The 23,130-nt window shown below is 35.0% G+C and overlaps 1 protein-coding gene and 1 pseudogene across 2 annotated transcripts; one reads left to right on the top strand and one right to left on the bottom strand.

Moving 5' to 3' along the window:
* The first annotated feature begins 2,371 nt into the window (after positions 1 to 2,371).
* LOC132547877 (FMRFamide receptor-like) lies at positions 2,372 to 5,456 on the top strand. 2 transcript variants are annotated; one of them, XM_060211684.1, is made up of 2 exons: positions 2,372 to 2,424; positions 2,832 to 5,456. In XM_060211684.1, the coding sequence occupies exon 2, from the start codon at positions 2,854 to 2,856 to the stop codon at positions 4,015 to 4,017; it is 1,164 nt and encodes a 387-aa protein (XP_060067667.1). In that variant the 5' UTR covers positions 2,372 to 2,424; positions 2,832 to 2,853; the 3' UTR covers positions 4,018 to 5,456. The 2 variants fall into 2 exon arrangements, with proteins under 2 accessions (XP_060067667.1, XP_060067668.1); XM_060211685.1 differs by having other exon boundaries at positions 2,388 to 2,424; positions 2,822 to 5,456.
* Positions 5,457 to 13,455: 7,999 nt separating this feature from the next.
* LOC132547879 (uncharacterized) lies at positions 13,456 to 22,054 on the bottom strand (annotated as a pseudogene).
* Positions 22,055 to 23,130: the final 1,076 nt, after the last annotated feature.

Here is a 23,130-nt window from a genome sequence, read left to right as displayed (position 1 = left end):
GGAAGTGTATATTATGTGTACATATGTGTGTTAATATATCACATTCGTGTTTGCAATGTCCCCCGCCCTGAGTTCTTTGGATGTCTGGCAAGTTCTAGAAAGACCATTCAGCTAAAGTTTAATTTATTGTGTTGCTTTACTTACTGTATCTAATTCTACGTTTTTAAGGTGCTATTACCTTGTGTGTCTTTTGCCAATCAGCATGTATACCATGATTCCGTACTGACACACAATTCTGTTCGGAGTGATAAGTAATTAGGAAACGGGTATATTCCTATATTTATTTTAATTTTACTTAATCGCCTCATGTACTGTAACGTTTTTGACCTCTATCATTACTAACAAGACATAAAAAACGAAACATAGTTTAATTAATGAGTTAAGTGTTTCTGATGTAAAATCTTTTTTTTAAAGGTGTTATTTTCTTGTTGATCTTTTTTTTTACGATCCTTTGTAGCACGGTTAGATATAATGAAATCAACAAATATTGTCTCTTCCATATAATTGGAATGACAAAATTAAATGACAATTGAATTGTTTTAAAATGATTACCAATGGTTAAACTTACTCGCAATTCATACATAAACGTTTTGGAGTTAAAATAATCAGTATCTGATTTGAAATAACACATGTTTTTGTGACTTCATTTTCGTGATTCCAGTGGTGAAGATAACGATTTCTTCCTATCATTTCAACTAAATAAATCCCTTATGAAAGTTAATAAAGATACATTAACTGTTAAGTAGTGATGACGGAAGAAATTATTTTTTGTACCATGACCATTGCCATCTGTACAGGCACTGATCTTCACGGTAATGTCCGTGCTAGGTACACTTGTTTCAATTATGTGATGTTACAATCAAATTAAAATGATATACAAATGATAAGAATAACTTCCTCTCATAAGGGAAATTTATAGTAAACAAAGTGTATGTATCATCTATGATACTCTCCCACTTAACAAAACTAGACTGTATGTATCATCTATATTATTTTCCAATTCAAGGCTGATATAACAAACACTTAACCACAGGAGAATCAATGGCACCAACAAAATAGCAAGTGATGTTAGTGACAGCACGGCAGTTTAAAATTTAAAGAAGGAGGAAACAGCTGTAGGATGTAACATCATTGACGATTCATAGAAGGGTGTAACAGCTGTAGGATGTAACATCACAAACTAGTCATAGAAGGACAAAACAGTTGGAGGGTATAACATCACTGACGAGTTCTAGAAGGACAAAACAGTTGGAGGGTATAACATCACTGACGAGTTCTAGAAGGACAAAACAGTTGGAGGGTATAACATCACTGACGAGTCCTAGAAGGACGAAACAGTTGGAGGGTATAACATCACTGACGAGTCCTAGAAGGACGAAACAGTTGGAGGGTATAACATCACTGACGAGTCCTAGAAGGACGAAACAGCTGTATGATGTAGCCTCACTGACAAGTCCTAGAAGGACGAAACAGCTGTATGATGTAGCCTCACTGACAAGTCCTAGAAGGACGAAACAGCTGTATGATGTAATATCACTGACAAGTCCTAGAAGGAAGGAACAGTTGTATGGTGTACATCACTGACGAGTCCTAGAAGGACGAAACAGCTGTATGATGTAGCCTCACTGACAAGTCCTAGAAGGACGAAACAGTTGTATGGTGTAGCATCACTGACGAGTCCTAGAAGGAAGGAACAGTTGTATGGTGTAGCATCACTGACGAGTCCTAGAAGGAAGGAACAGTTGGAGGATGTATCTCAATGACGAGTTCTAGAGGGACGAAACAGCTGTATAATAAAATTTATTTGATTATTTGTCTCTAATTTAGCTGATTCTAGCCATTCACTGTAATTTTTGTACAATCTTCACACTGTCCAAAAATACAAACATGTTAACATCATCATAACTCAATTTTATTAATTCAATAAAACAAGGGCAAAATATGACCAAAGGGAAGATGTACTCGGAGACTCCTGGAAAAAACAACAATGAGAATAGAACCAAAATCATCTAGCAATGTAACTTACAGGCTTTTGACTCAGTAAATAATCCTTCGGTACAACTGTTTTTATGAGTCACAATTGCGTCTTAAGAGGGACACGGATGGGTGTTTATTTTCTAATCAATTTAAAATAAATATCTGCATCATCACTGCATCGATTAAGTATTGATCTATTAAGGTTACTGACCAGCGAGATGCAATGAGTCTTGTTTACCATTGAAAAACCGGATTTAAGGATGAACACTATATCAACACCTCAATCGGAGGTCAGGCGGAAGTTGATGTCACCCTTGGTTTGGTATAAGAGGACACTTGATCAATACCTCTGTCAGTTATAAGTGGATAACTGTAAGCGACGCTGGGTTTAGAAATAATCTAGTAAACTTTTAGTGGAAGGTATTTGGCTCATCATTTACATTACATGTAAGTCTTTCCTATCTTTTGATAAATTGAAGCATACATACAGAGGAAGGTTTGTAAAAGAATATATGTTATAATATATCTTATTGTGAAAAGGTTTTTTTTATTGAGTTCGAAAGTTACATTAAATTGAAATTGCAGACTAACATCTAGTTTTAACCAAGATTAACCAAGATTTTACACGGCGGGTGTTGTTGATGAATCAGACGTTTACTCTTCCGGAACACATGGTCTTATTCTCCTTGTTCTTTTTCAGGAGTATCAGTGTAAATCTTTATTTCGTTCATATTTTGCCCTAATTTTACTGATTTTGAACTTGGGTTTTGATCACACGTTGACATTTTCTTGTTGTATTTATACCGTTACAAAGTATTGAAGTATTTGTTTATAATATCTCAAGTGTGTTTCAGGTTTCATCTGTAAAGGAGAAATATGAACATTCCGCTCAGCGCACTTCGTCCGGGTTTCGTACCACCTAATTCTTCATCAAACGGAAGCACCTTCCTCATCCGTCGTGATTATTTATCCAAGCTAGAATGGCCGAACTTGGTCCATGTCATATACCCCGTCATAATACCGATGTTGCTAATTCTTGGCATCATCGGGAACTCGTTGACAATTGCTGTGTTGTGGCACAAAAAGATGCAGTCCTCGACAACAATCCTGTTGTTCCGAGCCCTCGTTATCACGGACATGGCGGTCACTTTGGTATGGTCACTGAATGCAGTTTCGGAATATTATCTTTTCCAGATACCGGAAGGTAATTCCTATTACCTGGACGTGTTATACCCGTGTATTTACATTGTTCTTCTCTATGTTATATACTTCTTTCGTGGAATCAACATCTGGATCACAATAACGCTTTGCGCTGAAAGGTTCATCTTCGTCTGCGTATTTCACAAAGCAAACGTTCTTTGTACCAAGAAAAGGGCCACTATTGTCCTTGCAATCATTGTAGTTTTCTTCTTCGTGTTCAGCATCCAGCAACTTATTGAATTTGAACCAGTTAGTTATCCATGCTACGGTGAACTGTGTTACATTAATTATTTAACTGTTGTTGGAAAAGCATTTTATGATTCAAAGGTACCATTTTGGTTAAACTTGCTAATGTACAACATTTTACCGACTCTTCTGCTTGGATCGCTTAGTATTCCTATTATATGTAAACTCTGTATAACATACCGGAAGCGTGTTAGGATGATGAGTACATCGCCAGGAACTCTTCAGAGCAAGGAGACGAATGTGACTATTGTGCTTCTTCTGATCGTTTTGTTTTCAGTGTTGTCCAACCTGAATGGTCCCTTCCTTGTGGCGGTATACGTGTACAATGTATACAAGGCCGGTTTCGTTGATCTTATCTGTGTATTTAACACCATCGTTATTCTCAACTCGTCCATAAATTTCATCATTTATGGTGTAGTTGGGATGAGATTTCGGAAAATCTTGATCAAGATATTGAAACAAGCATACTACAAAGTGCTTAGGAAAAATGCACCCGCCAAAGATAAATCTAGACCAATGAGAGACGAGAATGCTTCAAGCGACAACGGCTTGGAGTTGACATTAAACGACACTTCTGTTTACAAAGGGATTTAGGTCGGTGATAGTAAAATCAGCGCGACTACCTGTTACCACATTTTGTCTACAGTAAATTATTGGATATTATTCAGATAACACCTAATTCTGTTCCTTCTTCCATTACAACATTGGAATAAGATTGTACAACAGAAACACAAGTACATAACATATAATCATACAACTTTTGTGTTAGATACAGTAGAGCAAAAACAATGGATTTTACAACTGTTTCGTCCTTTTAGGACTCGTCAATGATGCTAAGCCTAAATTTTGATGCCAAGGAGTTGACTGTGGGTAATCCAAAGTGATCGAAAGAAAAGTCAAAATCTAGATGGAGTAAAACGTGACATGCATCTTATAGCAAACCTCGGGGACTAAAGGTCTCCAGCAGGGTCTCTCACCTGCAATTTTAAAGATTGTACATAACTCATAAAAGTGAATAATACATTTTAACACAAATTTATTAGAAGAGTTCCTTTTGTTAAAATAAATCATAATATCAAAGACTGTATAAAAGGCGCGCAAGTGAATATCACCTTTTCATGTATAAACTAATGGTACTAACATTGTATATTGTTTATTGTGTATTTTTGTTAGTTATATTCTAACTCAACCTTTCGTTGATAATTAGTAACTTATTCTCAGTGTTTTAATGTTTGGTGAGTATAGGTTAGTTTAACAGAATGGTCCAGGTGTAAAGTGTTGGTGGTTGGACCATAATTCTAGATCGTTACCTTTAAACATTTTTTTCTAATACGTATTGAATTATACCATGGAAAATATGACCTTAATTAATGTCTAAAAAAATGAAGTTTATAAAATGGTCGGTTATATCATGGAGACCGTATACCGCAGTTTAAAGTAAATTTGATAATAGATTAACATAAACATTATATCCCGGAAATGAATAATTTACTGGGAAGGGAAAACATGACGCACTTATTGATTCCTCTCATTATATCCATAATAAACACTCATGGCCCAATATTCCTGTCAGTATGGAGGAGCAAGTGTACCGTAAGTGTATTAATTCAGTTAAAATATTTCTAAATTTTACAGATCAGATTATTTTGTATTTTGAATTATATACCAAATTAAGTAAGAGTTATCTCCCTTCTAAGGTTTCTCTGTGTATATATCTGTATGTGTGTGTCAGGGTGTGTATGGGAGAGAGGGTGTGTATGTGCGTGTGAGGGTGTGTGTATATATGTATGTCTATATGTGTGTTTGTATGTATGTATCCACTGTAAGTTACTGTATGTTATACATGTACATGTAAGTATGTAGGTTTGTGAGTGTGAAAGAGAGGGAGTATGTATGTGTGTTTGAATCTGATCAGTGTAACTGTAATTAACCACCTGTGTTGTCCCAGGAGAAGACTTATATAGGCACTAGCCTGCTGTCTAATCCTATTAATACTTTGTATTAATAAAATGTTTTGAAATGAAATAAACTTCCGATATAATCTGCACGTTCTGTAAAGTCCTTGATACATGATAAACAAATTGTCTCACAAGCACTTAGTACTTGTTCGGTTTATAAAATACGGTGTCAAATATTTTATACGGTGTAGATTATTTATGTCATGAGGCTCCAAGTTATCATACTGATTGATAACATTAAAATTGCCTTTACAAAGCCAAATTATCATTTTTAATTGTGCACATGGCAATAAGACATTGACACAAAATAAAAACAATATATTTCTACATATTTCTTCCAGGTTATATAGTATAAGCATATTTCATTTGACAACTGCTGAATGAAATAGAAAGAATGTATGACATTTTACAATGTTACTGGACTCGAGAGTAAATGTAGGTAGACATCATAACAATGGAATAAAATACATTCGGAAATGATATAAGATATTAAGTATATAAAATACTGTATGTGGGAAATAATATAAAGAAATATGACACAATCTATGTGGGAAATAATGTAAAGAAATATGATACACTCTATGAGGGAAATAATGTAAAGAAATATGACACAATCTATGCGGGGAAATAATATAAAGAAATATGACACAATCTATGTGGGAAATAATGTAAAGAAATATGATACACTCTATGTGGGAAATAATGAAAAGAAATATGATACACTCTTTGCGGGGAAATAATGAAAAGAAATATGATACACTCTATGCGGGGAAATAATGAAAAGAAATATGATACACTCTATGCGGGGAAATAATGAAAAGAAATATGATACACTTAATGTGGGAAATAATGTAAAGAAATATGATACACTTAATGTGGGAAATAGTGTAAAGAAATATGATACACTTAATGTGGGAAATAATGTAAAGAAATATGATACACTTAATGTGGGAAATAGTGTAAAGAAATATGATACACTCTATGCGGGGAAATAATGAAAAGAAATATGATACACTCTATGCGGGGAAATAGTGTAAAGAAATATGATACACTTAATGTGGGAAATAGTGTAAAGAAATATGATACACTTAATGTGGGAAATAGTGTAAAGAAATATGATACACTTAATGTGGGAAATAGTGTAAAGAAATATGATACACTTAATGTGGGAAATAGTGTAAAGAAATATGATACACTTAATGTGGGAAATAGTGTAAAGAAATATGATATAATAATATACCCTTTAGGTGGGTTTGATAAGGACGTTTTTATATAGCATGATAGTATTTGGTAAACGTAAAGATATAGATTTATAAAGGTCAATAATTTCCGCAACCATTCAAGCAACTTACATATTACACAGTAAACTGTACATTTTCATATTACTTGTTTATATTACCGGAAAACCTTTTAAAATGAGTTACAATATTTTTTATTACTGTCTATTGCGATTGAGCGCAATATGCAAATGACAAATATCACTCTGTACCTCTTGCTTCCTGCAAAAAGCCATTACAAAAATTTTACAAAATCTTAACAAAATTGACCCCTGTGACCTCGGAAGTAGGTCAATGTAATTCATAGTATCAAAGCTGGTAGCTATTGACCTAGACATTTTACGTATGCAATAACAAAGTTTTAGACACTGTGGAACTTTTTAAAGTTTGTTACCAAAATTAGCAATTTTTAAACCACTACCGAGAACCGGAAATTGAATTTTCAGACAAGGTTTTATTAAACATTCAATAACAATTGATCACAGTATGCTACTGGCGACATTTCATCTCTGTGTACATTTTAGTTATCGAGAAAATACTTTTTAAATACTTTCATATAATTGAACCCTGTGACCTTGAAAATGAGTCAAGGTAATTCATAATATCGAACTTGAAAGTCAATGACAAGAGCTTACTCAAAATGAAATATCAAGAATCTCGATCTTTGTTACCTAAAATAGCAATTTTCAACGTTCATCACTACCGAGAACAGGAAGTTGAATGTTCAGACTAGGTTTTATTAATACATTCAATAGCAATAGACATACACTGTAATTTCATCATCATGAGCATCTTGGTTACTGAGAACATAGTATTTAAAACCTTTGACAAAATTGACCTTTGTGACCTTGAAAGTTGGTCAAGATCATTTATACTTAATAGCCAATAACCTAAAGATATTGAATTAAAATATCTAGCCTCTTGGCATTGTAGAATTTCAGCAATTTTTTTATATAGTCTGTTTCACAATATTTCCAATTTGAAATTTGACCCCTAACTAAAACCGGAAGTTGACATTTTACAAACACATGTGTCCTGAATTATGTTATTATTTGATATCTTACATAATATATCCAAATATGAATTACATGCTTTCAACCGTTAATGAGATTTTGCAATTACCGGAAGAATTGGATTCGGATTTTAAAAGATTAATGAAAATTTTCAAAATGGCGTCAATAGCAATAGCAATTGCTACAGAAACACTTAAGACATTAAGTTCATCGGAATGACATTCTACATCAATCTGTCAAAGAAATTTTCAAAATAGACAAAAAAATAAATTGCGACCTTTGACCCAACATCGAGGTTATTTTATTTGACATACTTTCTATTAACAATTATTGGGAAAATAGATGTGAAACTTATCTACAAATTTAACGAGCTCAATTTTCGAGATACCACTTAATGTTTTTAACATATGACGTCATGGCGGCCATATTTGGATTTATGACCTACTTTAAAATGTTACAAGTACATCTCCAGATATGTATCTACAAAGCACTAAATAGACTTTGAAACATGTGTCTTACTGATCAAATTTCGGAATAATACTAATAAGAAATATGACAATAGGTTATGAGAGGATGAAAATAACAAACACCTGATATATAACTTTTTTCCGAAACTTATAAAAGATCATGGACAGGAGATAATTGATTTAGAAGAGATTATTCAAGAACAGAAACATTACTACGAAAAATTATATACAAATAATACAGCAGAAGGAAATCAGCATATGTTTTTTGATGATACAAATCCATTCATAAAAAAATTGTCTGTCACACAAATTGATGAATAAGAAGGTAAATTAGAATACAGAGAGTGTCTCTTCTCAGTAAAAAGTATGAAGAACAATAAATCGCCTGGTATTGATGGATACACTGCAGAGTTCTATAAATTTAGGATAAAGAAAGTTTTAGATACTCTTACTAGTGATACACAGAAAGGCTTTATAAAAGGTAGATATATAGGAGAGTGCACTGGATTGGTTGCAGACATAATAGAAAATACTGGAAAAAGTAATATTCCAGGACTTCTTTTATTGATTGACTTTGAAAAAGTTTTCGATTCTTTAGATTTTATTTTTCATTCTTTACAGTTTTATGGTTTTGGGCCTTCAATTATTCAATGGATTAAAGCTCTGTATAAAAACAGTTCTTGTTGTATTTCAAACAATGGGAATTGTTCAGAATTTTTCGATGTACAGCGTGGGATAAGGCAGGGCAACCCTTTGAGTCCCTATATATTTATTTTATGTGTAGAACTACTAAGTTCAGCTTTAAAAATTAATCCAGATATGAATGGCATTACTATTAATAACTCCGAATATTTAATAAACCAAATTGCAGATGATACATCTTTTACACTCTTAGATGATCCAGTGTCCCTTGAAACAGTATTAAATATTTTGGAAGATTTTGGAAAAGTATCAGGACTTAAAATAAATTCTGAAAAAACTCAGGCAATTTGGATTGGGGCAAAATGGGGTTTTGGGTTGGAACTTTTACATGAAAGAAATTTATCATGGAATCACCAAGGTATTTTTAAACTCCTTGGTATTAAATATAATTTTCAAAAAATGAACATATTTGAAGATAACTACATTGAAAAATCAAAAGCAGTTCAAAAATTATTGAAATATTGGTCTTTTAGAAATTTATCTTACATTGGAAGAGTAGCAATCATTCGAACTCTAGCATTGTCTATTTTTATTCAGACATGTACTGTCCTTCTGGACCCACCTTCATATATTACAAATGAACTACAAAAATGTTTTTTTGTTTTTGTTTTTGTGGGATGGAAAGCCAGACAAAATAAAGAGAAATATTATGTATAGTGACTATGGAAATGAGGGATTGTGTCTTCCACAAGTTTTAAGTTTTTGTCATTCTCTCAAGATGTCTTGGATAAAAAAATCATTGATCAATTGAAACAATCAGCATGGAAAATACTACTCATAGATGAATTGGATGGTGTTGGAGGTGATAATATTTTTAAAATGACCAAAGTAGGATTAACAGAATTATCAAAGCATTTTAATACTTTCTGGAGAGAGGTGTTTACCGCTTGGGCTTCTATACAAGGAAATGTGTCCCCCCACAACCCCTGAAGAGGTGGTATCACAGCCTATCTTTTTTAATAGTTTCATTAAAAGAGACAAAAGATAGTTTTTTATAAACAGTGGTGTAAAAAGGGCATATTTTTTGTTTCTGACTACCTAGAAAACAATATACTTATGTCTTATGATAATTCCTCTATTAACTATAACATTAATGTAAATTATTTAGATTACAATGGCGTTATTAATGCCATACCAAGAAATTGGAAAGTAATTCTGCAGAATGTAAATGTTGATACACCTACTGTTGAATATAAATTAATCAATTACCTTACTACACATGATAAAGTAACTAAATATTTTTATCATATTTTTATTCATTTATTTTCTGAAAAGCCAATAAGTAGTCAAAGAAAATGGCAAGAAATTCTCACTACTGATATCAGCGAAGAAACTTGGGAACTGATTAATCTCATGCCAAGGGAGGTAACTGATGATACAAAACTTATAAACTTTCAGTATAAAATAATACACAATATGTTGTATACTAATACAAAGTTAATGAAATGTAAACAAACAGAAACTGAAAGATGTCCTTTCTGTATAAATGAGAGGGAAACTATTATTCACTTGTTCTGGGAATGTAGTGTGGTCAAAACATTTTGGCTTTTGTTGATGGAAATGCTAGAAAACAAATACCAAATAACCTTACTTAGGCATCCAAAAATCTTTATTTTTGGTGTAACAGGTGTAGATATGGAACACCGATATGAAATTGATTTTTTACTAATTCTCATGAGATATTTTATTTACTATTGTAAGTTGAACAAGAGGCCCATGGGCCTTAACGGTCATCTGACAAAAAGCAAGCCAAACCTAGAAAGTGGGTTGAGGTCATTCATTTGAACAAACTTGGTAGCCTCTCCTCCAAGCATCTTACAGGCCCAATATCAGCACTCATGGACTTTTGCTTGTTGAGAAGAAGTCGTTTGTATATTTTAACATATTTGACCCCTGTGACCTTGAAAGTGGGTTGAGGTCATTCATTTGAATAAACTTGGTAGCCTTTCCTCCCAGCATGCTACAGACCCAATATCGGCACTCATAGACTTTTGCTTATTGAGATGAAGTCCTTTGTATATTTTAACATATTTGACCCCTGTGACCTTGAAAGTGGGCCAAGGTCATTCATTTGAACAAACTTTGTAGGGCTCCATGCCAGCATGCTATGGGCCAAGTATTAGCCCCCTAGGCCTTCTAGTATTTGAGAAGAAGTTATTTAAAGATTTTGACATATTTGACCCCTGCGACCTTGAAAGTTGTTCAAGGTCATTCATTTAAATAAACTTGGTAACCTTTCCTCCCAGCATGCTACAGACCCAATATCGGCACTCATAGACTTTTGCTTATTGAGATGAAGTCCTTTGTATATTTTAACATATTTGACCCCTGCGACCTTGAAAGTGGGTTGAGGTTATTCATTTGAATAAACTTGGTAACCTTTCCTCCCAGCATGCTACAGACCCAATATCGGCACTCATAGACTTTTGCTTATTGAGATGAAGTCCTTTGTATATTTTAACATATTTGACCCCTGTGACCTTGAAAGTGGGCCAAGGTCATTCATTTGAACAAACTTTGTAGAGCTCCATGCCAGCATGCTATGGGCCAAGTATTAGCCCCCTAGGCCTTCTAGTATTTGAGAAGAAGTTATTTAAAGATTTTGACATATTTGACCCCTGTGACCTTGAAAGTTGTTCAAGGTCATTCATTTAAACAAACTTGGTTGTCCTTCATTCCAGCATGCCACAGGCACAATATCAGCAATCTGAGCCTTTTGGTTATTGAGAAGAAGTTGTTTAAAGATTTTAACATATTTGACCCCTGTGACCTTTAAAGTGGTTCAAGGTCATTCATTTGAACAAACTTGGTAGTCCTTCATCCCAGCATGTCACAGGCCCAATATCTACACTCTGAGCCTTTTGGTTAATGAGAAGTTGTTTAAAGATTTTAACATATTTGACCCCTGTGACCTTGAAAGTGGGCCAAGGTCATTCATTTGAACAAACTTTGTAGGGCTCCATGCCAGCATGCTATGGGCCAAGTATTAGCCACCTAGGCCTTCTAGTATTTGAGAAGAAGTTATTTAAAGATTTTGACATATTTGACCCCTGCGACCTTGAAAGTTGTTCAAGGTCATTCATTTAAATAAACTTGGTAGCCTTTCCTCCCAGCATGCTACAGACCCAATATCGGCACTCATAGACTTTTGCTTATTGAGATGAAGTCCTTTGTATATTTTAACATATTTGACCCCTGTGACCTTGAAAGTGGGCCAAGGTCATTCATTTGAACAAACTTTGTAGAGCTCCATGCCAGCATGCTATGGGCCAAGTATTAGCCCCCTAGGCCTTCTAGTATTTGAGAAGAAGTTATTTAAAGATTTTGACATATTTGACCCCTGTGACCTTGAAAGTTGTTCAAGGTCATTCATTTAAACAAACTTGGTTGTCCTTCATTCCAGCATGTCACAGGCCCAATATCTACACTCTGAGCCTTTTGGTTAATGAGAAGAAGTTGTTTAAAGATTTTAACATATTTGACCCCTGTGACCTTTAAAGTGGTTCAAGGTCATTCATTTGAACAAACTTGGTAGTCCTTCATCCCAGCATGTCACAGGCCCAATATCTACACTCTGAGCCTTTTGGTTAATGAGAAGAAGTTGTTTAAAGATTTTAACATATTTGACCCCTGTGACCTTTAAAGTGGGTCAAGGTCATTCATTTGAACAAACTTGGTAGCTCCATGCCAGTATCCTCTGTGCCAAGTATTAGCCCCCTAGACCTTCTAGTATTTGAGAAGAAGTCGTTTGAATGAAAAGTTTACGGACGGCGCACGGCGGACGGCGGACGGCGCACGGCGCACGGCGGACGACGACGGACGAAGCATGATGACTATAGGTCATCGGACCCTTCGGGTCGGATGACCTAAAAATACAGTACCTACAATTTCTGAAGGGAAAAAATACATTAACTATTGTAATAAAATAGAAGATATGGGGATATATGAATATACATATAAAAAACAAGAAAAGATAAAAAAAAAAAAAACAAATGGATTTTTATCAATCAGTTATTAAGTTAAGATAATCTGCTGATTAAAATAAAAAAATATACAACTATACTTTAAGTTACCAACTTGACATACAGATATATGCACATGTTTTTTTATGAAAATATAGTATATTACTAAGCACATGTATATACAAAGTTATATCATTATGTGTAAGATGTAAGTACAGTATACATATGTGTACCTCTAAAGTACCTGTATATACAAATTTATATCATTGGTGTAAGTTGGATAGTACAGTATGCTATTTGAAAGTATGTGTGTATACAAATTGATATCATTGTGTGTAGGTTGTATAGTACAGTATACTATTACAAAGTATGTAAATTGTTACAAAGTATGTGTGTATACAAATTGATATCATTGTGTGTAGGTTGTATAGTACAGTATACTATTACAAAGTATGTAAATTGTTACAAAGTATGTGTGTATACAGATTTATCATTAAGTGTAAGTTGTACAGTACAGCATGCTACTGAAATGTATATGTGTATACAAATTTGGATTATTGTGAGGTGAGATTTTATAGTTTTTTGTGATTATGGAGAAAAAACTTGAATAAAATTCAACTTCTTAAAAAGTATAAAAGAGTAGTATATCTTGTAGACGTGTGTAACTTTCACTGTACAGAAAAGAAAGAGAAAAGAAATCAAATTATAAACGTTCTTCATATGCTTTGTTTTCATAAGCAGCTTTGATTTTGTCGCTATTGTTTTTTCGATGTTGACGCCACACTTGAATAATTTCTTCGACAGGTGGCACTATAATCGCGAACACCGCTCCGATCATACTCCATACCTGACAGGCAGTGAGCCAGCGTGAAAACTGCTGGTATGTCAACACCTCAAAGCTCAACATCACAGCAGGAAAGACAACCAAGAAAAATAGCACGCTTATTCCACCTCCTATGTACGATACCCACTTAGCACGGCGAAATATGGCGGCCATATCGTTTCCGGTTATTTTGGTATCTTGAGTTATTTTTGAAAGTTCTTCTCTATAAATATTCACCCATGGGTTTAGGGGATTATCAATCGAAAGGGTCTTTTCCCACTCTTTCTCCGCGTCCTCTGCAGACCGGATGTTGTTGGTACACAGTGATATTACTATGGTTACCACAGAACTGGTGATGACGCCTGCTCCAATGCCGCCAAGAAGACTAAATTCTGTCGAAGTATTTACCATGAAATTTCTCAGGCCATCTTTATGGGCTGTTTCGCCTACCACCAGGATTCCTGTGATTGCCGCCACGAGACCACTTGCACTGCCTAACAACATGCAAAATGAAATATCGGGGTAATTATATGTTACATAGTTTGTGTACCGTTAGATTTGATATTAAACACAACTTTTTTCCCAATGAGTCATATTTTCTTGATACTATTAACAGACAGATATATTTTTGCACTAGTAACACGAAGTGGCCAATTTTTTCCATATAACGAAACAATTTTTTCGAAGAATTTATTTTCCTGTTTTTTCGCCCTCAAAAGACAGAATATCGATATAAAGAAGAATATATATGCCTATGACAAACTGTAATGAAAACATACCCGCAATAACCCCAGCAGCCGTACTCTTTGACCAGGCAATCGTGACAAGGAGCGGTATCAAGAATGGACTAAGGAGAGCCTGTAACGTGAAAAACAGCCCAGTTCAAATTCACCCCGGAAGCCATAATCACAAGACCATAGGGTACCACGGCAATGGTAACCCAAACAATGCACCAGCTCTTGTAATGAATCAAAAGATCCTCGTAATGGCGGTACAATCCGTGCTTTTTACATCCATACCGCATACCAAAATTCTTACTTCCGGTCATGCGTAATTTGATATCGTCTTTGCAGTCACGACAGTTCTCCACCGATTTACAAACACAGACTTCTGTTTCTCTTATTGTCTTGGCCGATACTTTTTCTTTACCACACAACAAACAGCTTGTCGGCGAACTTGATTTCCTATCAGGGAAGTGGAAAAATGGTGAGAATAATTTATCGATATGGTTAAAAGCGAGGATATGAGTGTCTGGTAATACCGGATGTTCTGACGCCGTATGAAAGGAATTCTGGTCTGATTGAGATCATGTGAGTTAAATGATAGATCGTATTAAAACAATCTACGTATTAATCAGCCACTAGGCCCTTATGTTTACAGACAAAATATGGCTTATATACAGGCATTTGGCGTGTTAACTAAGACTAAGGTGTAGTTATTTGACACCAAATACAAGAGTTCCTCGGAACTGTATGTGTCGAATGCATGAAGTGTCACCCAGAAATCGAACTGGATGTGCAACGTTTAACCATAAAGTTGTAATACCAAATTTCATTTCTGTAACTCGAAGCATAAAGGAAAAACTGCGCAAAGCAATATTCCCTAGAAAGTTTAAAGGGACATATCACAGCCAAAAAGGGTTCCAGACTGCCAAGAAGCGTACTCGGTGCGTAACTTTTGACCAAGAACTCGTATACAAAATTGCATTTTGACAGCTTGAAGCATAACCAAGTAAATTCCTGAAAACAATATTCCCAAAAAAATGTACAAAAAACTATATTCTCGAAGAATTTTCGAAGAGGCATAACTCTGCAAAGAAGGGTCACAGACAGCCAAGAATCAAAACCAATCTGTACCATTCCAACAAGAAGCCATATACTAAATTTCATTTCGATAACTCAAAGCATAACCGAAAAAGGTCCGGAAAGCTTTCGTACGGACGCCGCCGACGCTTGACGACGGACAAAGTGATCCCTAAGTGTCCCCAGCTCTGCAGGCGACACACTAAAACAATTTGTATAACCTGGTATTTTTCACTCTTGTTGCCATGACGGGAGAGTGTAGTGATATATTTGAGGAAATTGTAGTACTAGAGAAGGAATGAGTATGAATTGGCAAGTGACATCAATACTTTCTACACGTTAAATCTATCTCTCTACTCTAGTATCCTAATAGGGGATAAGAGACGCAGTTAAGCAAACTTTTAACAACTGTTTGGTTATTATGAATTTGTGTTATTCGCTACATACGCCATACATACAGAACTGCTCACGTCATACTTTTTTCAAAGATTATTACACGTTACTCGATGTTTGTAATATAATTGATGAAAATAATGGGGAAGCTATATGATCAGCATAATGATCCATTTCTTTGATGTTCGTAAGGATGTCTGTTGGTTAATTTGATGCTCGTAAGGATGTCTGTTGGTTATTTTGATGCTCGTTAGGATGTCTGTTGGTTAATTTGATGCTCGTAAGGATGTCTGTTGGTTACTTGGATGCTCGTAAGGATGTCTGTTGGTTAATTTGATGCTCGTGAGGATGTCTGTTGGTTAATTTGATGCTCGTTAAGATGTCTGTTGGTTAATTTGATGCTCGTTATGATGTCTGTTGGTTTATTTGATGCTCGTTAGGATGTCTGTTGGTTAATTTGATGTTAGTTAGGATGTCTGTTGGTTAATTTGATTCTCGTGAGGATGTCTGTTAGTTAATTTGATGCTCGTGAGGATGTCTGTTGGTTAATTTGATGCTCGTGAGGATGTCTGTTGGTTAATTTGATGCTCGTTAGGATGTCTGTTGGTTAATTTGATGCTCGTAAGGATGTCTGTTGGTTAAATTGATGCTCGTGAGGATGTCTGTTGGTTAATTTGATGCTCGTAAGGATGTCTGTTGGTTATTTTGATGCTCGTTAGGATGTCTGCTGGTTATTAGGATGCTCGTAAGGATGTCTGTCAGTTAATTTGATGCTCGTTAGGATGTCTGTTAGTTATTTTGATGCTCGTTAGGATGTCTGTCGGTTAATTTGATGCTCGTAAGGATGTCTGTTAGTTACTTTGATGCTCGTTAGGATGTCTGTTAGTTAATTTGATGCTCGTTAGAATTTCTGTTTGTTAATTTGATGTTCGTTAGAATTTCTGTTGGTTACTTTGATGCTCGTAAGGATGTTAGTTAATTTGATGCTCGTTAGGATGTCTGTTAGTTAATTTGATGCTCGTTAGGATGTCTGTTAGTTAATTTGATGCTCGTAACGATGTCTGGTAGTTACTTGGATGCTCGTAAGGATGTCTGTTGGTTAATTTGATGCTCGTTAGGATGTCTGTTGGTTAATTTGATGCTCGTTAGGATGTCTGTTGGTTAATTTGATGCTCGTTAGGATGTCTGTCGGTTAATTTGATGCTCATTAGGATGTCTGTCGGTTAATTTGATGCTCGTAAGGATGTATATTAGTTACTTGGATGCTCGTAAGGATGTCTGTTAGTTACTTTGATGCTCGTTAGGATGTCTGTTAGTTAATTTGATGCTCGTTAGGATGTCTGTTAGTTAATTTGATGCTCGTTAGGATGTCTGTTAGTTAATTTGATGCTCGTTGGAATGTCTGTTAGTTACTTTGATGCTCGTTAGGATGTCTGTTAGTTAATTTGATGCTCGTTGGAATGTCTGTCGGTTAATTTGATGCTCGTTAGAATGTCTGTTAGTTACTTTGATGCTCGTTAGGATGTCTGTCGGTTAATTTGATGCTCGTAAGGATGTCTGTTAGTTACTTTGATGCTCGTAAGGATGACTGTTGGTTAATTTGATGCTCGTTAGGATGTCTGTTAGTTAATTTGATGCTCGTTAGAATTTCTGTTTGTTAATTTGATGTTCGTTAGAATTTCTGTTGGTTACTTTGATGCTCGTTAGGATGTCTGTTAGTTAATTTGAAGCTCGTTGGAATGTCTGTCGGTTAATTTGATGCTCGTAAGGATGTCTGTTAGTTACTTTGATGCTCGTTAGGATGTCTGTTAGTTAATTTGATGCTCGTTGGAATGTCTGTCGGTTAATTTGATGCTCGTTAGGATGTCTGTTAGTTAATTTGATGCTCGTTAGGATGTCTGTTAGTTACTTTGATGCTCGTAAGGATGACTGTTGGTTAATTTGATGCTCGTTAGGATGTCTGTTAGTTAATTTGTCGGTTAATTTGATGCTCGTTAGAATGTCGTGTCTGTTAGTTACTTTGATGCTCGTTAGGATGTCTGTTAGTTAATTTGATGCTCGTTGGAATGTCTGTTGGTTATTTTGATGCTCGTAAGGATGTCTGTTGGTTAATTTGATGCTCGTAAGGATGTCTGTTGGTTACTTGGATGCTCGTAAGGATGTCTGTTGGTTACTTTGATGCTCGTGAGGATGTCTGTTGGTTAATTTGATGCTCGTTAAGATGTCTGTTGGTTACTTTGATGCTCGTTAGGATGTCTGTTGGTTAATTTGTTGCTCGTTAGGATGTCTGTCGGTTAATTTGATGCTCGTTAGAATGTCTGTTAGTTACTTTGATGCTCGTTTGGATGTCTGTCGGTTAATTTGATGCTCGTTAGGATGTCTGTTAGTTAATTTGATGCTCGTTAGAATGTCTGTTAGTTACTTTGATGCTCGTTAGGATGTCTGTCGGTTAATTTGATGCTCGTTAGGATGTCTGTCGGTTGATTTGATGCTCGTTAGAATGTCTGTTAGTTACTTTGATGCTCGTTAGGATGTCTGTCGGTTAATTTGATGCTCGTAAGGATGTCTGTTGGTTAGTTTGATGCTCGTTAGGATGTGTTGGTTACGTTGTTGTTAATCTGTTCTCATTTCGAAAAGTGAAATTACTTGGATTGACCAAGATTTACATGCTGGATGTTGTCACTGACGCTTTCTCTTTCGGAACACCTTTGTCTTATTCTCCTTATACCTTTTCATAAGCATCCATGTAAATCTTCTTTTTATTCATATTTTGCTTTAGTTTCAAAGATTTGGAGTTTGAATCAAGATACTGTATGAATTTACTATACCTGTATGATAAATCAGTTATCATTATTGTTGCCTTTTTTTTCTGTATTGCTTTTCTATACTTGTATGAAGAATTTGTTATCATTATTGTTGCCTTTTTGTGTCTGTTTGAATTTTCTGTACCTGTATGAAGAATCTGTTATCATTATTGTTGCCTTTTTATTTCTGTATTGCTTTTCTATACTTGTATGAAGAATTTGTTATCATTATTGTTGCCTTTTTGTTTCTGTATTGCTTTTCTATACTTGTATGAAGAATTTGTTATCATTATTGTTGCCTTTTTGTGTCTGTTTGAATTTTCTGTACCTGTATGAAGAATCTGTTATCATTATTGTTGCCTTTTTATTTCTGTATTGCTTTTCTATACTTGTATGAAGAATTTGTTATCATTATTGTTGCCTTTTTGTTTCTGTATTGCTTTTCTATACTTGTATGAAGAATTTGTTATCATTATTGTTGCCTTTTTGTGTCTGTATGAGTTTTCTATACCTGTATGGGTTGACGTAGGTACGATATATATCGTAAACGATAATGGAAGAAACTGCCATCACCTCACCAGACCCCGTAGACATGAGTGCCATTGTTACCATGGTGATGAGCAGGTATCCGCCTTTAGATCCCATTAGAGTTTCCATCACGAATGGGGTAATGAATCCTTTAAAAATATGATTTCGTTACATAATATGAAACTTTGTCTTATACAATAAAAGAGACCTACACGTTCAGTAACGGGATATTCCTTTTTATTATGTCTCTCAAACTCAAAGTGGAAAGAAAATAGCCTTAAGCAATGCTTCTTTTTTTTTTAAAAAAAAGAGTTGACTTACGGCGGATTTACGAAAAGCCAGAAGATTCGTATCCTGATCAAATGACTCATTACAAACGTTTTCGACAAACAATACAATACCATGTGTTTAAAATTCTCAGGTATGAAATACTCACCAGAATCTATATCACTGGACGTGAGCAAGTGTGTGCCATTCTGATAGCCCAGCGACATATACGTCATGGCTGACGTCATCGCTATTGTCGTTGGAATTGCAAACCAGATTTAGGCTGCTATGAAGAATCCGAGAACGCCCTGCGCTGGCTTAGCGGCTATTCTGCTCTGCCAGTTGGCTTGGTCACAAAAACTTATCGAAGTAGCCATGAAGAACAACACTAAACCATAAATGATACCCGACCTTGACCTGAAGGTCATGAGCGAATTGTCATGGTTACCATCAGGTCCAGCAATACACACCATGGCCTCATACATGGCTTCATTCGTGGCATAGGCCTGAGTAGGCCCTTTATCAGTGTAACTGACCATCACCACAAACACCAGCAACGTGACGAAAGTCAAGGCCGTGTTAAAGTACGATATATAAAAAGTGGTTCCAAGTCCACCAATCAGACAGTACGATCCAAACAGGACAGCAAGGATGAGAATAACAAACTCATCTGAGGCATCCTTCACCAGCACGTGCAGACTGGCTTTTCCTGCCAACACCAGTGAGGTCATAGTAACGAGATTTGCTAGCAGTGCCACAAAACAGAAGTAAATGTGGGCAACCTTTCCGAATCTAGAATATATGATCTATAAAAACAAATAAAAAAAAGGAAAAAACTTAATTCAATCACATGAAAATGACATAACGATGAAGAGAGTAAATTCGATTTAAAAGTCAATTATATATCAATTAATTAATTAAGTTCACACATTATTTGTAGGAAAAATTATGTATTCATTTAATACATTAATTTAACCAAGCACTGATTGTAAAACATGCGTTATCATCTACTTCGAGAAATTATTTAACATGTTACATATGTATTCACGTTGAAAAAAGTAAAACTGTTTTGTGTTATTTTATTTACGTTTAAAATATCTTATATCAATAAACACAAAATATGAGGAAATTAAAAAAAAACAAATAACTAATATTTAAACAATATTTATTGAATTTAAAAACGATACATGCAAGAAGAAAAACTTAAAAGAAAAGAATTACTCTATAAAATGTAAAACGGCATGACTTAAGTTTCTAATCTGATAAATTTTCATAATGACCATGTTATTTCCATTGATGAAGAGAGAAAGTAACTTGAAAGAAAGCGAAGAATGATGCTGATGTAACATAAAAATGTGAAGATGATATTACCTGAAGAAAGGTTTTGGCTCCAGGTGCGCGAGTCTTGAGGTGTATAGACAACATGGGAAAGAGAAGGATATCCAGGACGATACCGATGGAGAAAAATAACGATCCTCCCAATCCTGTCTGTTACAAAGCAACTTATGTCACGTGATTATAACTATATGAAATGATTGGTCACATCATGAAATACGGAATATCTTATACATTATATGGCAATACAATGTATTACATATTGGAATCATCAACAGAAAGCCAACATGGAGAAAACAGCATGGTGCATTCCCTATGACCAAGCATCTGTCTTATGGGTAATACTTTCAGAAGTTAGGTGTAAATCAACCAAATACGTTTCATAAAGGCAACAGTGACTAGATCCTGTTTTAAAATATTCATCCGATGTTATCAATATTTTCCTCTGTTCTCCCTGTTTCGCCACATGTGAATTTTTTTAATCCTTCAGTAGGAGGTATCATCAAAGATCGTTGTGCTAGTCAGAAATCTTCATTTTTTTTCACAACTCTGTTTTTACCGAAAATTTTATCAGATGAATTTTAAGGACAGAACACCTGTAATCAGCCTCTATCATGACCCAAACCAAGACTTCATATCACAGCAAAGCTAAAGGCCTCGGACAGATATCACGTTAACGCTTGTTTATAGTGTCACACAGACAATTACACGTGGAAATTTAGAGAAGTTTTTATTTCATAGGAAAATTCTAAATCGAAAAAGCTAGAAGAACTTAGAAAGAATCGTTTCATAAACTCGTGTATGAAATGAAAAGGAATTTAAGATATATTTAAATTATCTCACTATGGAAAGTTATATTTTGATGAGTTTTAATGAAAAAAGTTTGGAGGACAAAATTAAAAGAAGGTAACCATTTTGCTGACAAAGTTTTAATTCACAATGTTATGTCATAATTCATATCGTGATATCACAATTGATTGCTAACTGGCGTAGCCAATGAAAAAAATATCCTATGTGTTTACACTAGTGATATTCATGTAAACACAAAATATTACATGGAGAGAGTTCACTGGATAACAGGCGGATACTATGATACTGGATAGAGGGTTTAATATTAACTCAATCTGAAAGTTAGTGTTATGGTTTACCTTAATGGCGACTGTAGCACTTTGCAGGAAGTCTGCTGGCCAAAGCATTTGTGACGTCACGGTGACAGCAGTGAGGCTAAGAGTGACCTTGCCTCCAGCGTCAAAGGCAGTGTCCAGGTTATGTTGGTCGTGATAAACATGACGCCTCAGGGCAGATTGTATTAGGGCAAGTGTCACAGTTGTCCAAGTTACCGGCCATGACGCAGTAGAAGATGAGGATTACGAGGAAACGTAGCCGGGATTACTGGAACCGAAATCAATTACACAAGTAGTAAAGATGATGATAAGAATAACATAAAAAAGGAAGTTGATGGAGGGAAGGGTGTTGATTAAGTTAAATATTAACCTAAATGATAACGATTAGGCTCAAGCTATTGTAACTTACTAGGCCTGCTCCCAATCTAAATCAAGGCGAGGTTCCAACTCAAGAAAACATCAACGATAATCAAGTATTTTCGTTTGACCATGTTGCGTCTGGTTTTCAATGACAGAAGTAAACAGCTGTTCGATATATGTTTCGGTCCTTTGGGGGATTTTTACACTTGTTTTGATGTTCATTCGGTGTTTCTTCCATGTGTACATGTACATGCATGTAAAAGCCATCATTTTATCAAATCAGTGTTATGTTATTTGTGTATTTACATGCAGTATACTGTAAACTAATGTTTTGTGGGAGATTCATTTAGATTGATTTCGTTGGTGCTGAGCTGCATTTATCTACAAAGTGTCCATGAAGAAAACAAATCACGCAAATTGAGCACCACAGGTTTATAACAGTATATGAAATGTATGTTTAACTTGAATCTTTATGACTTTTTTAATAATCTGCCTGAGGAGAGCTTGAATGTAACAGGATATCAATATTCATTATTTTAACCTAAAGAACCGCATGCAAATAAAGATTTATATATGGTAGAGAAATTAATATCACGCTGCAAACTGTAGTCACTTACAATAAATACAAGTTATATAACTATTACGATGAAATTAACAAAGGGCTGTGATAGCTTAGATGGACCAGTTTGTGGTGTAATGACCGAGGACAAGGCACTTTACACTAATTACCTAAACATGGCGTTCAGTGAGGTAAACACCATCTACTACAAGGAGACCTTGTCTCAAAATGACACTGACTGTTTACGGAGCGATAAACAAAACAAAACCATTAAACTAACAAAAATATGTAGATAAAAGTCACAATGCGTTTGTAAATCTCAAACAGAAATAA

The sequence above is a fragment of the Ylistrum balloti genome, unplaced genomic scaffold (assembly GCF_031769215.1).
Source record: "Ylistrum balloti isolate Yb309-2 unplaced genomic scaffold, AGI_CSIRO_Ybal_v1 Utg369986, whole genome shotgun sequence".
Taxonomy (NCBI): domain Eukaryota; kingdom Metazoa; phylum Mollusca; class Bivalvia; order Pectinida; family Pectinidae; genus Ylistrum; species Ylistrum balloti.
This window is presented reverse-complemented; position numbering and strand designations above follow the sequence as displayed.

Excerpts from the sequence above, each read along its gene's own strand:
- LOC132547877 (XM_060211684.1), top strand. The coding sequence starts at position 2,854 with ATGAACATTCCGCTCAGCGCACTTCGTCCGGGTTTCGTACCACCTAAT.